A 23,563-nucleotide genomic window follows, 5' to 3' on the forward strand; every position below is an offset into this window, starting at 1 on the left:
ATTTGAACCACCATGGCAAACCAAGGTGGGGGGCTACAGGGGTGAGAAAGGCTGCCTGCTGATGACATAGCTGATGACTCTGATACGTACCCACAAACACACACAGACACACACATGTGCAGCATGCATACAATGAGAGCCAATTGGCCACACAAAATGTGATAGGGCAGACTATTGGCCTGCAGAAACAATGCTTCTACAAGCTGGGTTGCTCTGAAGGAGCCCAGCAATACTTAGCAGATGGAATGTCAAGAGTTGTGGTGGTCTGCTGCATAACCTCACCATCATGAGGAGACAGCCCTTGCTACCATTTATATGACGAGCAGCTGAGAAGCAGAAGAAGGAGAAAGGAAGAGAAAGAGAGGAGGCAAGCTAGACAGCCACTTTCTGTCCAGACTGTTCATGAAAAACACATCCGAGTACAATGCCAGTAACCACAACTGCAATTCCCCATTCATCAACTGCTCCACACTTTACCAATGTAGCCTTTAGCTTTGGGCAGCCAGTTTTTTCAATACGCAGTCCCTTAAATTTTTTTTGCATGTGTGGTATTTATCATGGATCAAGGCCTATGCAATATCTCCAGGCTGCTGTGAGGCCACAAAGCCGTGCAGCTTGGCAGAAACTTTGCACTTCATCTCCTCTCTGTCACTGACCAAAGTGTCTGCTTAGCCACTATGCAAAAATAAAAACCACAAAATAAATAATCAAACAAAATTTATAAATGAACTGGCTTTCCATGCAGATGACTATAGAAGGCCCAGATATGGACCATAGCATCTTGGCATGGGCAGCAGCAGTTTTGGCTGGCTGGTCTACAGGCAACAGCAAGGGCACTGGCAGTGGTGGGAGGATGAATGTTTCTGAGGGGACAGCAGGTTTGAGCCACTACCATTCCCCTGGGGCAGAGCCTCAGCAATTCTAGTAATCCATTGGAGCACAGATTGCAGGACTACTGTGACTCCTTGCAAGTCCCTTTGCTCACTGTAATCTATAGCGATGACAAAAGTCTGAACTTTCACTGCAGCACTCTGATGCTCGGTGGCTACTGTTTGTACTTCAACAGAAGTTGCGGCACCGCCCATGAGGCACTGCATCATGTTTGGGCCACAAGTATGCAAATAGAGTCAACCACATTTCCCTATTCTGAGTTGGTGCTGGACTACTCCATGCTCCTTGACATTGAACATAGGCTTTCTAGCACATCTTCCCAATGACCAAGCATTTTGTTGTGCATTCCTCTGTGGGTTGCCCTATCGAAGTCCTCCTCTCTGAATCCTCTGTCCTAGATGCCATCTCTGGCCTCGACCACCGGTGAGCCTGCACTTACATTATTCCCCACCCCCCTCCACCTGCCTTGGCTGTAGGCTATCATGCCCAGTGTCTCACCACATGCATATTCCACCTCCTTGCTATCCTCTAAAATATAGGCAGTGTCAGTATCTGAGCTGGCGACTGGGTATGTGAATTGAGCGACAGTAGTACTTCTTCCCACTTTGTTCTTTCTATTCCTCCACTTCCTGACCAGGGAGCACTTTTTGGGTATCTAAAAATGGAAAGGTACAAAAAAGGGTAAGGTTGTTGTGTGGGTCAGGGTGGGGGAACATGAGGGTGGGGGGGGGGTGCTGGTGGGGAATGTAAGAGGTGCATGCTTACAACATCTGCAGCTTGTAGGTCAGAAGAGATTGTGGGGTGAAGAGGTAGTGGCATGTGATGAGAACTAGAACACTGTCAACTTTGATAGTTTCAACTTTGCTGTTGGCCACTGCTTCAGCAACAGACATTGCTATAATGGCCAGCACTGCCTCCTCCATGGGTGCCAGCACATGCGGCATGCCTGCCCCCTATGGGTAGCCCCTGCTGCCTCCAATTGTACGCCACTTTCTCCTGCAGGAAAGAGAAAAGTGTGTCGGTGAGTGCATGCAATATGTATGGCTAGTGTGGTTGTTACGATTGAAAAGCTGGCAGTGTGAGCAAGCTGTGAGATGTGGATGTGAGGCAAGCGTGTGAGGGTGTGGTGAAGCATACGAATACTAGGTATGAGGCCTGATTGAGAGAGATTGTTGGTAGGTAAGTGATGAGGATATGGTGAGGGTGTGGAGACTGGTGGTGCAGATGGTAGGATATGGCATTTGAAGATGTATTCATTGACATTGACCACTCCTGTGAGGTCATAAAGCTTCTTGAAGCATTGCATCTAGGTCCTCGAGGATCAACTCCTGGCATTAATCTCCATGGCTATCTGCTCCCACTGCCTTTTGTCAGTGTGCCTAAAAAGAACCTCTTGGTCCCCTTATGAATACAGGACATCTCTCTTCCTTTTCACCTCCTCCACCAAAGCCTCCAATGCAGCTTTTGAAAACCATGGAGCTCATGCTGTGCCATTCTTCACTGTTCTCCAGGTCAGATTCACTTCCTGTATAACTGCCAGCAATGCACTTGCCCTTTAAGAAGGGCAGGCTAACTTTAATTGGTGTTAGCAAGTTACAATTTTGACCTCCTGATGTGTATAGCCAATCAACAGTGCAGACAGCACTGGCTGCAAGCAGGAGTCATTCAAATGAAGTTGGTGCTCTGCCTACATTCCAATTAACAGGAGTGGGTTAATCTCACATCCCAATCCCCATCACATTTTTGGTGGCTTTCCAATTTAGCACAGCACACGTCTGAAAACGTGGCAATAGCTCAGTAATCTGGTGAAGTATCAGCGACCAAATTGTTGACCAGGACTTGAAATTATGATCTTTTGACCCAGAGGTGCTGCCACTGAGCTAAACTTGCTAATGTGGAGCCGATAAGAGAAATTTTTCAAAACTAGCCGACCGAAATGGTTCTTGAAATCATTGATCCTGATTATTTTTTTCACTAACTGAAATGTCATCTGCACTAGGAAAAGTGTCCTTGCATGTCATTGGGACAAGCTCAGGTTAGTAACAGTAGTCTGCAGCAATCTTTTCAAATACTTGGTCAAAAAAAATGTTGTCAGAACATTTGGAATTTAAAACCAGGTTCAATCCTTGAAAATAGCTTTGTTCATTTTGAAAAAAAAAGGTACCAGAATATAGATATTATATATTATAGCATCCCAGGGTAGAGTCATAGGTGCCGTGTGGGAAATGTGGGGTGGGGGCTGGGGCGTGGGAGTGGTGCCAGAGCACAGGAGTATTCTGAAACTCCTGCTGATTTGAGGGCTGCACTCCTGAGCAGACTTTTCACCACTAGAAGCAATCCTAAGTAAATCAATGCAAGTCAGCATGGGCTCTACTGGAGCCTTTTCAGACAAACCACAACTTCTGGATTTGACCACAAGATCCAGGCCATTATGTGTCAGGTCTCTGAGTGAGGGGCCATCCAATCAATTCACATAAGAACATCTTACAAGTTTTATCCAAATTTATTTTTGATTGGCAGCTCTCAATGTTACTTGTTCCAGTCATTCTTTGAAAATAAAGTAATTCTTAGCCTGTCGTGTTTACATTGAGTTGTAAAGTCTTAGGTAGGCAAAACAATAATGGAGAATGGTCGATAACAAGGAATCTTGCATCCGTCTCAGTTTATTTTGCAACTTAGTGGAGTTGGTTGAACTGATGGTTATTTTCTAACTTGCAAAAAGGGACATTTAAGTCTACAACTAATGAAAATCTACACTGAGTCATTGTTTTGGGTAACTTAGCTAGTTATTAGTTAACACTTGTTTGGCAGTTCATAGCTAAATCTGCAGTCTAAAAGACTGAATTACATAAAAGCAGGTGATATAATTAATGAACCAAAAAAGAAGGGCTTTCTGTTTGATCCATTAGCTGTCGAGAAATTACCTTGATTTTGGGTACGTAACAAAACACACCACATTTTGTAGTGACAGCTTTTTCTTCTTTATTCTTCCATGGGATGTGGGTGACGCTGGCAGGTCCAGCATTTGTTGCCCATCCCTAATTAGTCTTGAACTGAGTGGCTTGCTAGGCCATTTCAGAGGGCAGTTAAGGGCCAACCACATTTCTTTGGGTCTGGAGTCACATGTAGGTCAGGCTGCGTAAGAATGGCAAATTCCTTCCCTAAAGGACATTACTGAAACAGATAGGTTTTTACAACAATTGATGATAGTTGCCATGGTCAATATTATTAACTTTATATTCAAAATTTATTAATTGAATTTATGTTCCACCGGCTGCCAAGCATTAGTTTGGCCTCTATTACTAGTCCAGTGACATTATGGCTATGCCACCATTTCCCCCTAAAAGCTTGCCTTAGGGATGAACCTGAGATGCTGAACCTGTGTAAAATATTTAAAGACTGAAAAAAATTAATGAAAGCAAAAAACTGCTGGTGCTGGCGATCTGAAATTAAAAAGAAAATGCTGGAAATATTCAGCAGATCAGGCAGAGAAGTAGGGTCACCACTTCATGTCAGTGACTTTTCATCAGACCAGAAAACACAATGTTTTCAGAATAAACTACACTGCATTGTAAGAGCCCCAATAAAAAGCAATGGGCTGTTGAAATATGCTCTGCTCCTTGCACCTAATCTTTCCCTATGGCTTGCCCAGTGTGCAGCTGATGAGGGCACAGCAATGTAAACTACACTTAAAAGCATGGCAAAAAGCTTTGCACAGTATTTTCTGTAGTACAGCGGATGCAAATCAGAGGCAAACTTCACCCATCAAAATGTAGCGCCAGTTTCCTGAGCTTTTGCATTTGACAAAGAGGCAGACTGATAACGCAGGAAAAATATTATCAAGCCTTTCGGAAGGCAATAGTAAATTCTCAACAATGTAGCAACAGGTACAATCTTTTACCTGGTCTTACAATGACTTGGTAATCCAGAGTTCAGTACAAACTTCTGTTTTGAGGCTTTGCTCTCCACCAGTCCACTTAAGTGTTGCTATTAAGGCAACTACAGAGGCATGAAGGAGGAGCTGGCCAGAATTGACTGGGAAATGAGCCTAGCAGGAAAGACAGTGGAACAGCAATGGCAGGAGTTTCTGGGAGTAATTTGGGAGACACAGCAAAAATTCATCCCTAGGAAGAAGAAGCATACTAAAGGGAGGACGAGGCAACCATGGCTGACAAGGGAAGTCAGGGACAGCATAAAAGCTAAAGAGAAAGCATACAATGAGGCGAAGAGCAGTGGGAAACCAAGGGATTGGGAAGCCTACAAAGGCCAACAGAGGACAACTAAAAAAGAAATAAAGAGGGAGAAGATTAAATATGAGGGTAAACTAGCCAGTAATATAAATGAAGATTGCAAGAGTTTTTTTTAGATATATAAAGGGTAAGAGAGAGGCAAAAGTGGACATTGGGCTGCTGGAAAATGACGCTGCAGAAGTAGTAGTGGGGAACAAAGAAATGGCGGAGGAACTGAATAGGTACTTTGCGGTGGAAGACACGAGTAACATCCCCAAAGTTCAAGAGTGTTGGGGGGCAGAGGTGAGTATGGTGGCCATTACCAAGGAGAAGGTGCTAGGAAAACTGAAAGGTTTGCACCAGATGGATAACACCCCAGAGTTCAGAAGGAGATAGCTGAAGAGATAGTGGAGGCGTTGGTGGTGATATTTCAGGAATCACTGGAGTCAGGGAGGGTCCCAGAGGACTGGAAAATCGCTAATGTAACACCCCTGTTTAAGAAAAGAGTAACGCAAAAGACGGGAAGTTACAGGCCGATTAGCCTGACTTCGGTCACTGGTAAGATTTTAGAGTCCATTATTAAGGATGAGATTTCAGAATACTTGGAAGTGCATGGTAAAATCGGGCAAAGTCAGCATGGATTCATCAAGGAGAGGTCATGCCTAACAAATCTGTTAGAATTCTTTGAGGAGGTAACGGGTAGGTTGGGCAAGGGAGAGCCAATGGATGTTATCTACTTGGACTTCCAGAAGGCCTTTGACAAGGTGCCGCACAGGAGGCTACTCAGTAAGATAAGAGCCCATGGCGTTAGAGGCAAGGTACTAGCATGGATAGAAGACTGGCAGGAGACAGAGTGGGGATAAGGGGGTCCTTCTCAGGATGGCAGCCGGTGACTAGTGGAGTTCCGCAGGAGTCAGTGTTGAGACTACAACTTTTTACTTTATACATTAATGATCTAGGTGAATGAACTGAGGGCATCCTGGCTAAGTTTGCAGATGATACAAAGACAGGTGGAGGGACATGTAGTATTGAGGAGGCGGGGAGGCTGCAGAAGGGTTTGGACAGGTTAGGAGAATGGGCAACGAAGTGGCAGATGGAATACAACGCGGGGAAGTGTGAGGTCATGCACTTTGGTAGGAAGAATAGAGGCATAGACTATTTTCTAAATGGGGAGAGAATTCAGAAATCTGGAGTGCAAAGGGACTTGGGAGTCCTAGTCCAGGATTCTCTTAAGGTTAACTTGCAGGTTGAGTCAGTAGTTAGGAAGGCAAATGCAATGTTGGCATGTATTTCAAGAGGACTAGAATATAAAAGCAGGGATGTGCTGCTGAGGCTTTATAAGGCTCCGGTCAGACCACATTTAGAATATTGTGAGCAATTTTGGGCCCTGTATCTCAGGAAGGATGTTCTGGCCCTGGAGAGGGTCCAGAGGAGGTTCACAAGAACGATCCCAGGAATGAAAGGCTTAACATATGAGGAACGTTTGAGGACTCTGGGTCTATACTCGATGGAGTTTAGAAGGATGAGAGGGGATCTGATTGAAACTTACAGAATATTGAAAGGTCTGGATAGAGTGGACGTGGGGAAGGTGTTTCCATTAGTAGGAGAGACTAGAACCCGAGGGCACAGCCTCAGAGTAAAGGGAAGACCTTTTAGAGCAGAGGTGAGGAGAAACTTCTTTAGCCAGAGAATGGTGAATCTATGGAATTCATTGCCACAGAAGGCTGTGGAGGCCAGGTCATTGAGTGTATTTAAGACTGAGATAGATTGGTTCTTGATAGGTAAGGGGATCAAAGGTTACAGGGAGAAGGCAGGAGAATGGGGTTGAGAAACTTATCAGCCATGATTGAATGGCGGAGCAGACTCGATGGGCCAAATGGCCTTGTTTCTGCTGCTATGTCTTATGGTCTTATTGCGCAACATACCTATGTTTTTTACCACTACAGTTGACAATTTAACCACTGTAACTACATATTTTAAGTAACTATAAGTAAAACCTAGTCCACAATTTTAGGGAAGTGTGTCCTTTACCACAGTACTATACTGACATGGAAATATAGGAAGAGTAAGCTATTTAGTCCCTAGAGCCAGTTCCGCCACTCAACTGCACCATGGCTGACCCGTAACTTGACACCTTTGCTCCATTTCCCTTAGAAAGGACTTTGAGTAACGAAAATATATCAGTTTCAGGTTTAAAATCAATCTAGCATCCAACTGTCATTTGTGGGAAGAGTTTCAAACTTCCACAACCCTTTGCATGTACAAATATTTCCTAACTTCAATCCTTGTGGTACGTCCCTTAACATCTTTGCACAAGTATCTGGGCTTTCCCGTTGCTGTGGGCCTGCAACAATACTGCTCTATGTATGCCTGCACTACTCAAATTAGGTCCAAGAGGAATACTGAGGTACTTATTTCAAGTTCTTGGTACAGCACACTTCCAATACGTTCAGCCAAAATGCACCCACCCCCCCTAACACCAACACATCAGTAGAGAAAAATAAAGTGTCTTATGTTAACTATTACTGCAACTGGAGGGTGTTTCGAGGACATAATTAAAGTGTTTTTTTGCCCTAACAAGCCGTAGATGCTAGTACTATACTTTCCAATTTTGGTCCCCAATGTCATAATCAGGCATATCAGATTATAACACGGTTATATGCAGAGTAAAGTGCCTTCTGTCTGACGTAATAAGATTTCTCACCTCTAGTTTCAGAAGAATATATCTGCTTCACCAGTGTGACAATTTCCATTTTTCACATCAGATAGTCACTGAATTAGACTGATAATTCTGTACAAAATTAAAAGTTTTATGCTGCAGAAACAATTGTATATGGCTCAAGTCATCAGTCCTTTTCCCAGGGCAATCAACAGATACAATCACAATAATAGATGTTAAACACCTAACTTCTAGTTTGAAAAAATGATGGGGCAGTGATTAAATGTACAACGCATGAAAGTTGATTTTGAGCCAAAGAACCGAAGTGTACCAATGTTGAGTATAATAGTCACTGTTCATCTAAAGAACACAACTTTCATAGGAATGGATAACATGGATTGAGAAGTTAAAAGCAAAAAACTGCAGATGCTGGAAATCCAAAACAAAAATAAAAACACTAGAAAAACTCAGCAGGTCTGGCAGCATCTGTGGAGAGGAACTCAGTTAAAGTTTCGAGTCTGTATGACTCTTCAACAGAACTAAGTAAAAATAGAAAAGAAGTAAAATATAAGCTGGTTTAAGGGGGGCTGGGGCAGGTAGAGCTGGATAGGGGGCCAGTGATAGGTGGAGATAGCCAAAAGATGTCATAGACAAAAGGACAAAGAGGTGTTGAAGGTGGTGATGTTATCTAAGGAACGTGCTAATTAAGGGTAGAAAGCAGGATAAGCAAGGTACAGATAGCCCTAGTGGGGGTGGGGTGGGATGAAGGGAAGGGATCAAAGTAAGCTAAAAGGTAGAGATAAAACAATGGATGGAAATATATTAAAAATGATGGAAATAGGTGGGAAAAGAAAAATCTATATAAATTATTGGCAAAAAACGGGGGGGATCGGAAAGGGGGTGGGGATGGAGGAGAGAGTTCATGATATAAAATTGATGAACTCAATATTCAGTCCAGAAGGCTGTAAAGTGCCTAGTCGGAAGATGAGGTGCTGTTCCTCCAGTTTGCGTTGAGCTTCGCTGGAACAATGCAGCAGGCCAAGGAAGGACATGTGGGCATGACAGCAGGGTGGAGTGTTGAAATGGCAAGTGACAGGGAGGTCTGGGTCATGCTTGCGGACAGACCAAAGGTGTTCTGCAAAGCGATCACCCAGTCTGCGTTTGGTCTCTCCAATGTAGAGGAAACTGCATTGGGAGTAACGAATACAGTAGACTAAATTGAGGGAAGTGCAATTGAAATGCTGTTTCACTTGAAAGGAATGTTTGGGCCCTTGGACGGTGAGGAGAGGGGAAGTTAAAGGGGCAGGTGTTGCACCTTCTGCGGTTGCATGGGAAGGTGCCATGGGAGGGGGTTGAGGTATAGGGGGTGATGGAGAAGTGGACCAGAGTGTCCTGGAGGGAACGATCCCTGCGGAATGCCGCCAAGGGGGGTGAAGGGAAGATGTGTTTGGTGGTGGCATCATGCTGGAGTTGGCGGAAATGGCAGAGAATGATCCTTTGAATGCGGAGGCTGGTGGGGTGATAAGTAAGGATAAGGGGGACCCTATCATGGTTCTGGGAGGGAGATGAAGGTGTGAGGGTGGATGCGCGGGAGATGGGCCAGTCACGGTTGAGGGCCCTGTCAACCACTGTGGATGGAAAACCTCGGTTGAGGAAGAAGGGAGACATGTCAGAGGAACTGTTTTTGAAAGTGGCACCATCAGAACAGATGCAACGGAGGTGAAGGAACTGAGAGAATGGGATGGAGTCCTTACAGGAAGCTGGGTGTGAGGAGCTGTAGTCGAGGTAGCTGTGGGAGTCGGTAGGCTTGTAATGAATATTGGTGTACCGTCTATCACCAGAAATTGAGACAGAGAGGTCAAGGAAGGGAAGGGAAGTATCAGAGATGGACCACGTGAAAATGATGGAGGGGCGGAAAATGGAAGCAAAATTAATAAATTTTTCCAGGTCCAGATGAGAGAATGAAGAAGCACTGAAGCAATCATCGACGTACCGGAGAAAGAGTTGTGGGAGGGGGCCGGAGTAGGACTGGAACAAAGAATGTTCCACATACCCCATAAAGAGACAGGCATAACTGGGGCCCATGCGGGTACCCATAGCCACACCTTTTATTTGGAGGAAGTGAGAGGAGTTTAAGGAGAAATTGTTCAGTGTGAGAACAAGTTCAGCCAAACGGAGGAGAGTAGTGGTGGATGGGGATTGTTCCGGCCTCTGTTCGAGGAAGAAGCAGAGAGCCATCAGACCATCCCGGTGGGGGATGGAGGTGTAGAGGGATTGGACGTCCATGGTGAAGAGGAGGCGGTTGGGGCCAGGGAACTGGAAATTGATATGATGTAGGGTGTCAGAGGAATCATGGATGTAGGTGGGAAGGGAGTGGACAAGTGGAGGGAGAATGGAGTCAAGATAGCAAGAAATGAGTTCCATGGGGCAGGAACAGGCTGACACGATCGGTCTGCCAGGACAGTCCTGTTTCGGATTTTGGGTAGGAAGTAGAAGCGAGCCGTCTGAGGTTGGGAGACTATGAGGTTGGAAGCTGTGGAAGGAAGATCTCTAGAGGAGATGAGGTCAGTAACAGTCCTGGAAATGATGGCTTGATGTTCAGTGGTGGGGTCATAGTCCAGGGGGAGGTAGGAGGAAGTGTCTGTGAGTTGACACTCAGTCTCTGCGAGGTAGAGGTCAGTGTGCCAGACAACAGCAACACCACCCTTGTCAGCAGGTTTGATGACAATGTCAGGGTTGGACCTGAGAGAACGGAGTGCAGCAAGTTCAGACAAAGACAGGTTAGAGTGGGTGAGAGGAGCAGAGAAATTGAGACGACTAATGTCACGCTGACAGTTCTCAATGAAAAGATCAAGAGAAAGTAAGAATCTAGAGGGAGGGATCCAGGTGGAGGGAGAATATTGGAGGCGGGTAAAAGGATCCGTTGAACGGGGAGAGGTCTCCTGCCCAAAGAAGTGAGCAGAGAGACGAAGGCGGCAGAAGAAGAGTTCAGCATCGTGCCAAGCTCAAAATTCATTGAGATGAGGGCGTAAGGGTATGAAACTAAGTCCTTTGCTGAGCACTGAACATTCAGCATCGGAGAGGGGAAGGTCAGGGGGTATGGTGAATACATAGCCAGGGCTGGGACTGGAAAACAGGATGAGGACAGAGGGACAGTTAGGGGTGGAAAGAACTGATGGGTGTTGGTGTTGATGAGTTATTGGAGCTTGCGTTCATTTGCACCTGAAAGAAAGAGACAGTTTCTGGTTGAGGCGTCGGATGAGACGAAGAATAAAATGAAACTGGGGGCATGCGCAGCTTAGAAAAAGGGTGCGGCGGTGCTGCTGGAGGGAGAGGTTGAATGTGTTCATATGGCATAGCACTGAGTGTGGATCTCAGAACGCGACGAGAACAGCAGTCTGAGGAGCGTTGTATGTCCTGGAGATACCTGTAATCCTGGGTGGGTTCGAAACATGTGGGATGGACCTTCAGTTGAAATCCACGTGGGGTAAGTCGGAGACGGAGACAGTCACTGAGGAAATATGGCTGTGAAAGCGGGTTTTAGTAAACACCTTGTCAAACACCAGGAGAGAAATGGAAAGCAATGAAGGTGAACAAGGCAAAAGAGAGATATAGAAACCCTTTCAGAAAGAAGAGCAATCCTTCTCTTCAAGGAATGCCTACCTTGAAGAAGTGGAAGTCAATTAAACACAAAGATAAAAGCAAAAAAACTGAATGCTGGAAATCCAAAACAATAATAAAAATAAAAATACCTGGAAAAACTCAGCAGGTCTGGCAGCATCTGCGGAGAGGAACACAGTTAACGTTTCGAGTCTGTATGATTCTTTAATAGAACTAAGTAAAAATAGAAGAGAGGTGAAATATAGGCTGGTTTAAGTGGGGTGGGACAAGTAGAGCTGGATAGGGGGTTAGTGATAGGTGGAGATAGCCAAAAGATGTCATAGACAAAAGGACAAAAAGGTGTTGAAGGTGGTGATATTATCTAAGGAATGTGCTAATTAAGAGTAGAAAGCAGGACAAACAAGGTACAGATAGATAGCCCTAGTGGGGTGGGGTGAAGGATTCAAAATAGGCTAAAAGGTAGAGATAAAACAATGGATGGAAATACATTTAAAAATAATGGAAATAGGTGGGAAAAGAAAAATCTATACAACTTATTGGAAAAAAAAGGGAGGATCGGAAAGGGGGTGGGGATGGAGGAGAGAGTTCATGATCTAAAATTGTTGAACTCAATATTCAGTCAATATTAATTTTGCTTCCATTTTCCGCCCCTCTATCATTTTCACATTGTCCATCTCTGACACTTCCCTTCCCTTCCTTGACCTCTCTGTCTCAATTCCTGGTGATAGACCAATATTCATTACAAGCCTACCGACTCCCACAGCTACCTCGACTACAGCTCCTCACACCCAGCTTCCTGTAAGGACTCCATCCCATTCTCTCAGTTCCTTCACCTCCCTCGCATCCATTCTGATGATGTCACTTTCAAAAACAGTTCCTCTGACATGTCTTCCTTCTTCCTTAATCGAGGTTTTCCACCCACGGTGGTTGACAGGGCCCTCAACCGTGTCCGGCCCATCTCCCGCGCATCTGCCCTCACACATTCCTCTCCCTCCCAGAACCATGATAGGGGCCCCCTTGTCCTCGCTTATCACCCCACCAGCCTCTGCATTCAAAGGATCATTCTCTGCCATTTCCGCCAACTCCAGCATGATGCCACCACCAAACACGTCTTCCCTTCACCCACCCCACCCCGGCAGCATTCCACAGGGATTGTTCCCTCCAGGACACCCTGGTTCACTCTTCCATCACCCCCGACACCTCAACCCCCTCCCACGGCACATTACCATGCAACCGCAGAAGGTGCAACACCTGCACCTTTACTTCCCCTCTCCTCACCGTCCAAGGGTCCAAACACTCCTTTCAAGTGAAACAGCATTTCAATTGCACCTCCCTCAATTTAGTCTGCTGCATTTGTTGCTCCCAATGCGGTTTCCTCTACATTTGAGAGACCAAACGCAGACTGGGTGACCGCTTTGCAGAACACCTTTGGTCTGTCCGCATGCATGACCCAGACCTCCCTGTCACTTGCCATTTCAACACTTCACCCTGCTCTCATGCCCACATGTCCTTCCTTGGCCTGCTGCATTGTTCCAGTGAAGCTCAACGCAAACTGGAGGAACAGCACCTCATCTTCCGACTAGGCAATTTACAGCCTTCCGGACTGAATATTGAGTTTAACAATTTTATATCATGAACTCTCTCCTCCATCCCCACCCCCTTTCCCATCCCTGCTTTTTTTTCCAATAATTTATATAGATTTTTCTTTTCCCATCTATTTCCATTATTTTTAAATGTATTTCCATCCATTGTTTTATCTCTACCTTTTAGCCTATTTCAATCCCTTCCCTTCACCCTACCCAGGCTATCTGTACCTTGCTTGTCCTGCTTTCTACCCTTCATTTGCACATTCCTTAAATAATAACCTTCAACACCTCTTTGTCCTTTTGTCTATGACATCTTTTGGCTATCTCCACCTATCACTGGCCCTCTATCCAGCTCTACCTGCTCCAGCCCCCTTAAACCAGCTTATATCTCTATTTTTACTTAGTTCTGTTGAAGAGTCTTACGGACTCGAGACGTTAACTGTGTTCCTCTCCGCAGAAGCTGCCAGACCTGCTGAGTTTTTCCAGGTATTTTTATTTTTGTTTTGGATTGAGAAGTTATTGGTGTCAGAAAACAGTGTGAAGGATGATCTTTGGATGTGTGTTCTGATGAAGAGTCCCACCCAAAATATTGTTATCTCACTTTTAGATGTTGATTGACCTGCTTTATATTTCCACCATTTTTTGTTGTTTCTTCAGATTTCCATGATTCATGTTTTGAATAATCAAGTACAGGGATGCATCACCTGGCACTGAATTATTGGTCAAACTAAGAAATTCTTATTCCAATGTAAATGAACTTGTTTTCACTGCAGAAGGGATCTACATCTGAAATGTTAGCTTATCTTTTCTCTCAACAGGTGCTAACTGACCAGCATCAAGTCTTTCCTGCATTTTCTCTTTGCTTTGGATTGTGAGTCTAGTGACAGGCAGTGCCAGTCAAGTAAACGTCTCTTTCCTGGATGGCACTGTGCTTCAAGTGTTCTTGCGGCTGCATCGATCCAGACCAGTGGTAAGTTTTCTATTCTGGTCCTAATTTGAGATTTTTTAGATGGTGGAGAGGCTCAGGATGGAATATGCCCACTCCACTGGATGGGTGCAGCATCCACAACAATAAATTCATATCTCAGGCGAACATCCAAATATGGAATGACTCAACATACAAGTTGCACACTTAGTTAATATGGATGGCAGCTGCTGGTAACTTTAGCAGAATATAGAAATATTCACACGAGAAGCCCTAATCTAAAGTAGAATAGTTTGTGCATGAAAACTTTGAGGGGAATAGGTTTCAGAAAGAATGTCCTCATTAAAGTGTTCATAACACTCATATCAAGTTGGGATGATTTATGTTGGTTTTACTTACTTTAACTACTGAAAGCTAATTTTGAAATTAAAACCTGCAAATAGTACACCACCGGATTATATGCATATTTTCCAGATTTTTCAGTATGTTCAGAAAGGCACGCAGACTTAATAAAAATCTATTTTAATTTGAACATTTGCTGTCTCATTCCCAACATTTCCACAGAAATTTTGACACCATGATGTCTAGTTCCTTATTTCATGTATTTTCTTAATATAGATTTAGTCATTCTGGCCATATACTCTGCTACTAATTACTAAAACATTCATACCTAATTCCATAATTTGTACTGGCTTTTTTGAAGCCAGGTGCTACAACATAAGTGTACCATTATTGAATGCCATTACTTCAAATTCAGCTGTTACAATCATCCCTTATTGACCCTAAAACTACTAAACAACCAAGAGGTCCAAAGCTGGGCATTGACTGGCTAACTCTTCTGGCAGGCTGGCTCTACAGCCTTAATTATTCAGTCTGGAATGCTTTACATAAAGTGGGATTAAATCACTAGGGGGAGATCTGTTACAATGATTTCGCCCTGTGTACAATTAGTCCCACAGTCAAAAGGCATGTTTTGAAATTAAACAGTTCTTGCTCGCTTAGTGTATAACATTGTAACTTTAAAAAAAAAATGCTGTCTTCATCATATGAAGGCACTTCTCCTTGGCATCTAAATTTTAAACAGTGAAAAGCACGACTTGAAGTTTATATGAACTGCTACTTTAGTACTTTTCTATAGTTATTTGTGATAAAAATTTCATCTACAAACATTATTCTTAAAAGAACAGAATCTTGTATACATTCACATTTTACTGAAGAGTAGTTTTCGATTGGTGTTCTGGATATTTTCTATCAGGTGAGACAACTACATGATTTATTATAAAATACATAATAGATGTTCAGCAACGGTATGTTCAACTTCTAACAGAAAAGCAGGCAAAAACCAAATTAGAAACAATACTCACCAGCCTGTGTGGTCAGCGACTGCTGTGCTAACAGCTGAGCACCCACAGTAGTTGGGAGCCTCAGCTTGGAGTGTGGCGACAGCAGTGATGGTGCAGGAAGAAAAAGATTTGGCCTGGCCTGTAATAGGAAAGGCAAATCAGAAACCAAAGCGCAATTTCCTGGGTTACTCACTGACGTAATGCCTGCCAGTCAGTAAATAACACCCCACTAATTCAGATTACGCCCACAGATTTGTTTCTGCTTTTTGTAAAATCATATGTATTAGGAATTACTTTGAAATCAAAAAAGACTTCACAGATGTAGTACAGGTAATGACTTACTTTCCTGACTTGATCAAATGATTTCAATTAGTTATTTTTTCCTTTCTTGACAAATGAAAATAGCTCAGGAAAGAAAATTATACACAATCCTACAAAAAGTAACATTTGATGTTCTTATACAGATGAAGCTCAAACCTACACGAGGATTAGGAGCTTAGATATGCATTGAAATATTTTTTAGTGGCAAAAGTCTGAATGATAAAACTCCCAATCAGGAAAAACACTCTCCTTAAAATAGTCATGTCTAAAGGCAATTTACTGGATATGTAATCATTTTCATATCAGAGCAGATTCAGTCAGTAGGGTTACAGTAGCCATGGAGAGTTTTTGCATATGCCCCAATAATAAAGTCCACTGTAATTGATTCTACTTTTCATTAAACATCATCCTATCTACAATGTTCCAGTTTGCAAAAGGTACATCTCCAAACATAATTTATAGCTAAACAGTTAGGGACGAATACAGAATTTCTCAATTTTGTTCCTTTCTATTCAATTAAAAACAGTTTCCTTTTGCAACAAAGCTTTGAAATACATGGAAAAGTAATCACAATTTTGTAAATTCACTCAAATTGTGTAAATTGCATCAGCAATCTTTATGCCTTACTTTATGTCTTGATAAAGGCTATGTTTTTAATGTGGATTTTATATAATTTTACACAAGTAGGAGAAATTCCAAACTTTAATTGGAGAGTGTAAGTCAAATACCTGGTGTGATACGTTACCTTGAGCACTAATTAACTAAGTGCTGTAATACTGAAGTTCAAATATATACCACAATAGTGATGTACAAATATGGAAGGGGTGTGTGTGTGTATTATTTATAACAGTTGTTTCCACAAGTGAATAAATCCAACTGTACAGGTATAATCTTTTACTCTACATCATGGGAGGCTGTGTGCAAATATATTTTGGATCATGCTGTACAATGAAAACCTGACTTACACTGTTGTGGAAAGAATTTGTGTGGACCCTTCAAGTCCAGAATTAGATGATTCTACTTAAGGTGTGTATATTTCCCTACCCTCAGAGTGATTTTTCCTAATTTAAAATAAATTCCAACACAGGCGTTTTGCTGATTTTAAAAGTAAAGATTATTTATTATCACACACTTGCCCCAGATGTTTAAAACCCGACGTCTCACTCATCTCACTCATACTATCACACATGCAAAGGTTAGATAAAGATGGAGTTAAAGCTGTAATTATAAAAATGGAATTTAACTCAGTCTCTATGTCAGTGAAGGCCTGATGTCTTATTAGCTGAACTGATACTTTAATTGATATGAGGGTCTTTTAGAAACACAAGATTCTCATGAAGCTGTGAAGCCTCTTGTAGACAAATAGCCAGGAGTTGGCTTCTTAGGTGGACTTGGAAGCTGGAACAAGTACAGTACTTTGACTGCATTAGAAGACTTTCAGCTATGATGGCTCAGGTATTTTTCCCCCTGCCAGGTTTGCTTTGTTCAAGTTGTATAATTAGTTAGTTTCAGTCATATGGTGGAGGGTTAACACTTCTGGGGTCCAGACCACCATGATACAATAGCAGATAATAATGGTCATTCACTCCTATTCTGCTCCAACTTGTGCTCAGTTATTACCCTGTGTTCAATATGACACTGGGAGACAAAACTTGTGCTCAGATATTACCCTGTGTTCAATATGACACTGGGAGACAATCAGTCGAGAAATCCCAGTCCTCAAACGCTGGTTCATCCTTAGAGAATGAGACGTGTAAACTTCACAAGTGGTTGCAAAGTACCCTTATTCAGCTCCATGTTTAACAAAATATTGGCCACAGAATTGAACACTGTCCACAGTCACATGATAAGCTGTTGTCATCCTCATAAAGTATGACATTGCAGTCCGTAAAACCCAATGTTCTTATGCTTGTACTGAGCATGACATCACTAAAACATTGTAACTGGAAGGATTTTTCTTCACTTTGAAAATAAAAATCACATTCCTAAGGCCACTGTAATTGCTAGGATCCATTCCTCTGAATAAACAATTATTTTGTGTTTCAAGGCAAATCACTGACTTTCAATCAACAAAGGAAACTATTTTTGGATCTGAAACTGGACTAAATAAGTCACTGTCTAGAATTTTGCTCATTTGGCAAAAAAGCACAAAGCCAAAATCAAGTTTACCAGTATTATTAATTATATCAACACCAGGTTACTGGATTATTAGATCAACCTCTGAAATGGTTTACATCGTGTAATTATAGTACCACAGTACTATAATTTCCTGAGAAACATCAATGATGAACCTAGATTTCCAAACACTGCCCTAACAGTGAAGGGTCAACACCTGTCAAAGGCCATGTTTTATCACACCGGATGAAGGCTTTCTGTTCTCTCCATTCATAGTCCAGGTCTAGTATTTTTCATTATTTGGACATCTTGCAACATGCAAGATTGCATGCTACTTCCCAGATCTTAGCTGATGGCATACATTTATAGACTGAACAACCCACTCTGACCACAGACCTTGGCACTGAGACAACAAATAGTTCCCCCTTCTTTAGAGCTATGGATCAATTTATGTAAGAGAAAAAGTGCTGTCACCAAAATATAGTGTCAAACAAAAAGTCAATGGATGGAATTTTCCACTCTTGCCACTGGCAGGAATCATGGCAGGCAGGGGCACAAAATTTGGGGTGATGGCAAAAGTCAGTTTCCAGCTGGGCGAAAATTAGATTGGAATTTTGTTCTCTTGACTTTGATGGCGGGGTTAAAGGTAGGTCAAGTTTCCCGCTGATCTATGTCGGGAACTACATTTGCATTCATTTGCATCTCATGAATGCTCATTAAAAGGCCAACTCACCAGAATTATGTTCCCCCTTCAAACTAAGCGCCCTGCCAGCGGATCATTAAAACAGCCTGTTTGAATGTATATAGGGTGAGGTGATGGCACAGTGGTATTGTCACTGGACTAGCATTCCAGGGACGCAGGGTAATGCTCTGGGAACTTGGGTTCGAATCATGGGTTTCAATCAACACCATGGCAGGTGGTGAAATTTGAATTCAATAAAAATCTGACCATGAAACCATAGCTGATTGTCATAAAAACCTATCTGGTTCACTAACACCCTTTAGGGAAGGAAATCTGCTGTCCTTACCTGACCTGGCCTACATGTGACTCCAGACGCACAGCAATGCAGTTGACTCAAATGCCCTCTGAATGAGGGCAATTAGGGATTGGCAATGAATGCTGGTCTAGCCAGCGATGCCAACATCTCATGAAGCTGGGAAGCTTCAGTTCATCAACAACTTTGAGATACGTAGACCTTTCTTTCGCCTACCACTAACAGCGCTGCTGAGAGATTTCAGATGCTTGTATCACAAGCTGCACCAAGGCTGGGATCCAGCTGGCAAGCCAGCAGGGGGGCGGGTAGACGGAGGCAGGACAGGAGAAAGTGTATGTGGTGGAAGATAGGAGGTAAGGGGTGAGCGAGAGGGTGGAATTGAAGAAAATCAGTATTAGTAAAAAATGGTGCTAGAGAAATTAATGGGGTTAAAGGCTGAAAAATCTCCAGTGTCTGATAGACTACACCCCAGAGTATTAAGTGAAGTGGCCCTGGAAATACTGGATGCGGTCATCTTCCAAAATTCTATAGACTCTGAAGCAGTTCCTACAGATTGGAGGGTGGCAAATGTAACCTCACTATTTAAAAAAAGGAAGGAGAGAAAAAACAGAGAATTACAGATCAATTAGCCTAACATCAGTAGTGGGGAAAATGCTAGAGTCTATTATAAAAGGCATGGTAATAGAACACTTCGAAAGCATTAGACAAAGGATTAGACAAAGTCAGCATGGGTTTATGAAAGGGCAATCATGCTTAAATAATTTACTGGAGTTTTTTGAGGATGTAACTAGTAGAATAGATAAGGCAGAATCAGAGGATGTGGTGTATTTGGATTTCAAGAAGGCTGTAAATAAGGGCCACATAAGATGCTAGTGGGCAAAATTAAAGTACATGGGATCGGGGGTGATATACTGGCATGGATTGAGAATTGGTTGACAGACCGGAAACAGAGTGGGAATAAATGGGTCTTTTTCCAGATGGCAGGCGGTAACTACTGGTGTGCTTAGGCCTCAGCTGTTCATGATATATATAAATGACTTAGATGGAGAAACCAAATGCAATATTTCCAAGTTTGCTGATGACACAAAACTAGGCAGGGTTGAGAGTTGTAAGGAGGATGCAAGGAGGCTTGAGGGTGACTTAGACAAGTTGTATGTGTGGGAAAACACATGGCAGATACAGTATAACATGGATAAATGTGAAGTTATATGCCTTGGTGTGAAAAACAGAAAGGCAGAGTATTATTTAAATGGTGATATATTGGGAAATGTGGATACACAAAGGGAAGTGGGTGTTCTTGTACACCAGTCAATGAAAGTAAACAGGCAGGTGCAGCAAGCAATTAGGATGGCAAATGATACGTTGGCCTTCATTGCAAGAGGATTTGAGTTCAGAAGTGGGATGTCTTACTGCAGTTATATACAGCATTGGTGAGAGCACAACTGGAGTGTACTGCATGCAGTTTTGGTCTCCTACTTAAGAAAGGATATACCTGCCATAGAGGGAGTGCAGCAAAGGTTCACTAGGCTGATGTTGGGGATGGCAGGACTGTCATATGAGGAGAGATTGGTTCAGCTGGGCCTGTATTCATTAGAGTTTAGAAGAATGAGAGGGGACCTGATTGAATCAGAGTGATTTGAGGAGGTGTGCAGCTCCTTCATCTTGCCTTAGCCAACTCCTCTCCCCATTACAACTTGGTGCTACAAGAGCGCAGCGGGCAACGATGATGCTTGACACCCTCCATGGGCTGTATTGCAGGGCTCCAACAGACTCGTCCAGGCACCGGAACTACATCCTCAACATCCCGATGGTCTGCTTCACCAAGTCCCGAGCTGCTGCATGAGCCTCATTATAGCGTCGCTCTCCTGCAGTCTGAGACAACCATGACCTCTGTTGATAGCCCCTGTCCCCAAGGAGCCAACCCTGTAGCCTCCGTGGACCCAGGAAGACTGCAGGGATCTGCAAGCAACTCAGGATGCAGGCACTGTGCACACTCCCTGGAAACCATGCGCATGCCTGCATGGCTGCACGTTCAATGAATGGAAGCCCTTGCGGTTGATGAAGTCTATGAGTATACCGACAAAGACCTAAGTGTCACAGAAGTGCAGTCAGTCGCACCCTGCACCTGTGGGAATCCCAAGATCAGGGTGGATCCAATGGCCCTTGCATCCTGGCTGTCCCGGTCCTGGGCAAAATGCACAAAGTTTGTGTGCCACGGGGAAGATAGCATCTGTGACCTCATGGATGCATTTGTGGGTGGCAGATTGTGAAATCCAACAGAGGTCACCTGTGGAGCCCTGAAAGGAGCCACTGGCATAGAAATTGAGCGCTGCAGTCACTTTCACAGCCACTGGCAGTGGATGCCCTCCATGTCCCCTTGGTGCCAAGTCCTGCAGTAAGTGGCAGGTGTGAGCCACCAGGTTCCTAGACATGTGCGGTCTTCGGCGATACTGGTTCTCAGTTATCGGCAGGTATGGTAGGCAGTTTCTATAGACCCTGGGTGTTACTAGGTACTGACAAGCCATGGCTCGCTGTCGCCCCTGGGCAGTGTGTGCGGGAGCCCCTGCTGCCCCTTCTTCACGAGGTTGCTGCTCCTGCCTTCACACAGCCAGGTGCCTCAGTCACTCTCTCCTCTGTCTTCTACAGTCTCTGTAGACCATCAGGCAAACAGCTAGGTCACTAGGATCCATGATCCTGACGTGGTCCTCCTGCAGCATGAAAGAGAGAGACGCGTGGCCATTGTGGCTGTACTTAAAACCTTTCCTGGCCCTGTGCGACTGCCCCTTAATGCTTCCCAGAGACTGATGGTCACCCCTCGGATGGCCGGAGATGAGTGCGCTGCATGGCTGCCCTGTCAACCTGCAACATGGGGGACACTGGTCCAAACCGGGATGCTGAGCTTGCAAAGGGCTATGAGCGCCTCCAGCAGTGATTGATACATAGCCAGCGTTGGTGAGGAGATTATACACTGTGTGCAGTCCAACTGTTCCGTGGTTGAATAAAGTGGTGGCGGATTCGAAGTCTGTGCCCGGGGTGGGGGGGGGGTAAAGGTCTGGAGCACTCGGTGGCCCTGGCCCTTGGTGCCTCCACATTTGCTTGTGTAGGTGGCCAGGCTAGAAGCCCATCCCAAACCATATCATTGTGGCTGCACTTGATCTGTCTCAGTTGCAGAGGCATGGTCAGCGAATACAGGTGTCCCTAATGAGTCACCACTTCCTTCGCTTACCCTGCCCCTCACTTCGATTGCCATCACGCGAGATTCAGTGCCAGGGCAGCACTTGAACCCCACCCCCCACAAAACAACTGCCGCCTCTGAGGCTGGCCAGTACCCACCCCCTGGTGCCCCTGAGGCCTGTAAACAATAGGTGAGCTGTGGAGAACGCTGCTGCTCACTCACCTCAGTTCTCTCAAAGTGAAGGCCGCCAAGTGCATGTCGCTTGCGTGCTGTTGTGAAACACATCGGCATGCTTTCCCACTGATGTGGATGCACTCCATGGCGGAGTTCCAACAGCCTGGCAAGATAGCCTTTTAATTATGTGCTGGTGTATTACAATTAGCTCCCTGCTGCCCGATGGCGGGAAACGTGGCCCGCCATTGGTGGGCTGAGTGGACGATGGCGACCTGCCTTCACACCGTCATGAAGCAGGTCGTGCCACATTTTCCATGCACGTCACCTATCATGCCTGCTGCCAGCCAGCTTGGAAAATTCCGCCCACTGATTGCAGAGTCATGCAATGAAATCCCATATCAACTGTTTTGTTACCTCACACAGAGGGTTTCCATCAAGTAACGCTAGGCAGCAAAGTAACATTCTCATAGATAATTGGATGGCTTCATCAGGATGAGTATTCACCTCTGACATCACACACTCACACCTGTCCAGCAGACATTTCAAATGTCACCAAGTGGAACCAACTTTCATCGCTCAGCATCGTGCATGTAGAGGGGGAGAAACAAATAAAAGAGTAATGTTGAGTTTTAAAAGCAGAGCCGAAATAACCCTGCAGGGAGGCATGAAAGACTATGGTGCTTAACGATAAACTTTTACCAAAACCTCATTCGTAAAATAAAGGCCATTGAAAAGTGCACTTAGGCGAAAGGAATCCAACGTGGTTGTGATAAATACTTATAACATCCACAAAGAACAAACTTCAGTGCAACAGCATCAGGATAATCACTAACAATTCTCATGAGGTCACATAATGTGAGCTTTAGATGCAAAGGTTATTTGTGCATTGTTCAATTATCATTTTCATCTAGGGACTACCTTTGTTCACATCACTTACGTGGAACTAAAGGTGATTGACTGAGGTGAGATTGAGACACACTTCATGGAATTGAGGTGCGGGGGTGGCGATTGGCATTTGGTACTCTTGAAAAGCTTCAACGTGCGTCTTTTTTCAGCAATAGTCACATTGGACTTGAAATTTTAACTGTTTCTCTCTCTGCAGACGCTGCCAGAACTGCTTAGTTTTTGCAGGATTTTGTTTTTATTTCAGAACTTAGATGTTTCCCCCATTTTTTTGTGATTGGTCTGTTTTATTTTCCTCCTCTACTTAGGTTTTGCAGTCTCATTACAAGGCCAGTATTTTCTATTTTCATTTCAGGCTCAATAGGCTGGGTTTTCAATTTTTCCCCATTTTGCACCCTTTTCCTTGGGGTGAACTGTTCACTGCTTTAGCAATTCACACATTCTTTATACTTTAATTTTGTTAATTCTTCTCTATTGTCTTGGGTAACTTTATACATCATCAAAATTTCTTGCTTTTCTTTCAGTTCTGCTCTGTGCTCTTATCACACACTATTATAGTGTTCACTCAGCTTTCAGTTTGGAGTTCCAAGAAGGCTCTGGGCCACAACGTTGTTTTGACTGTTATC

General features: G+C 43.9%; 1 protein-coding gene across 6 annotated transcripts in view; it reads right to left on the reverse strand.

The window, feature by feature from the left end:
* The window catches only part of ahi1 (Abelson helper integration site 1), a 284,978-nt gene that overhangs the window by 100,310 nt on the left and 161,105 nt on the right, over positions 1–23,563 (reverse strand). For 5 of the 6 annotated variants that reach the window (XR_005943129.1, XM_041188742.1, XM_041188743.1 and 2 more), the window contains one exon: positions 15,276–15,393. The exons of the other annotated variant lie outside the window; for it this stretch is intronic. Coding sequence is in view for 4 of the 5 variants with exons in the window: in XM_041188742.1 (XP_041044676.1) it covers positions 15,276–15,393 (118 nt within the window). In the remaining variant the exon portion in view is untranslated. The remainder of the gene's footprint in view (positions 1–15,275; positions 15,394–23,563) is intronic. 6 annotated transcript variants of the gene reach the window in all.

Source organism: Carcharodon carcharias, chromosome 5, assembly GCF_017639515.1.
Source record: "Carcharodon carcharias isolate sCarCar2 chromosome 5, sCarCar2.pri, whole genome shotgun sequence".
Taxonomy (NCBI): domain Eukaryota; kingdom Metazoa; phylum Chordata; class Chondrichthyes; order Lamniformes; family Lamnidae; genus Carcharodon; species Carcharodon carcharias.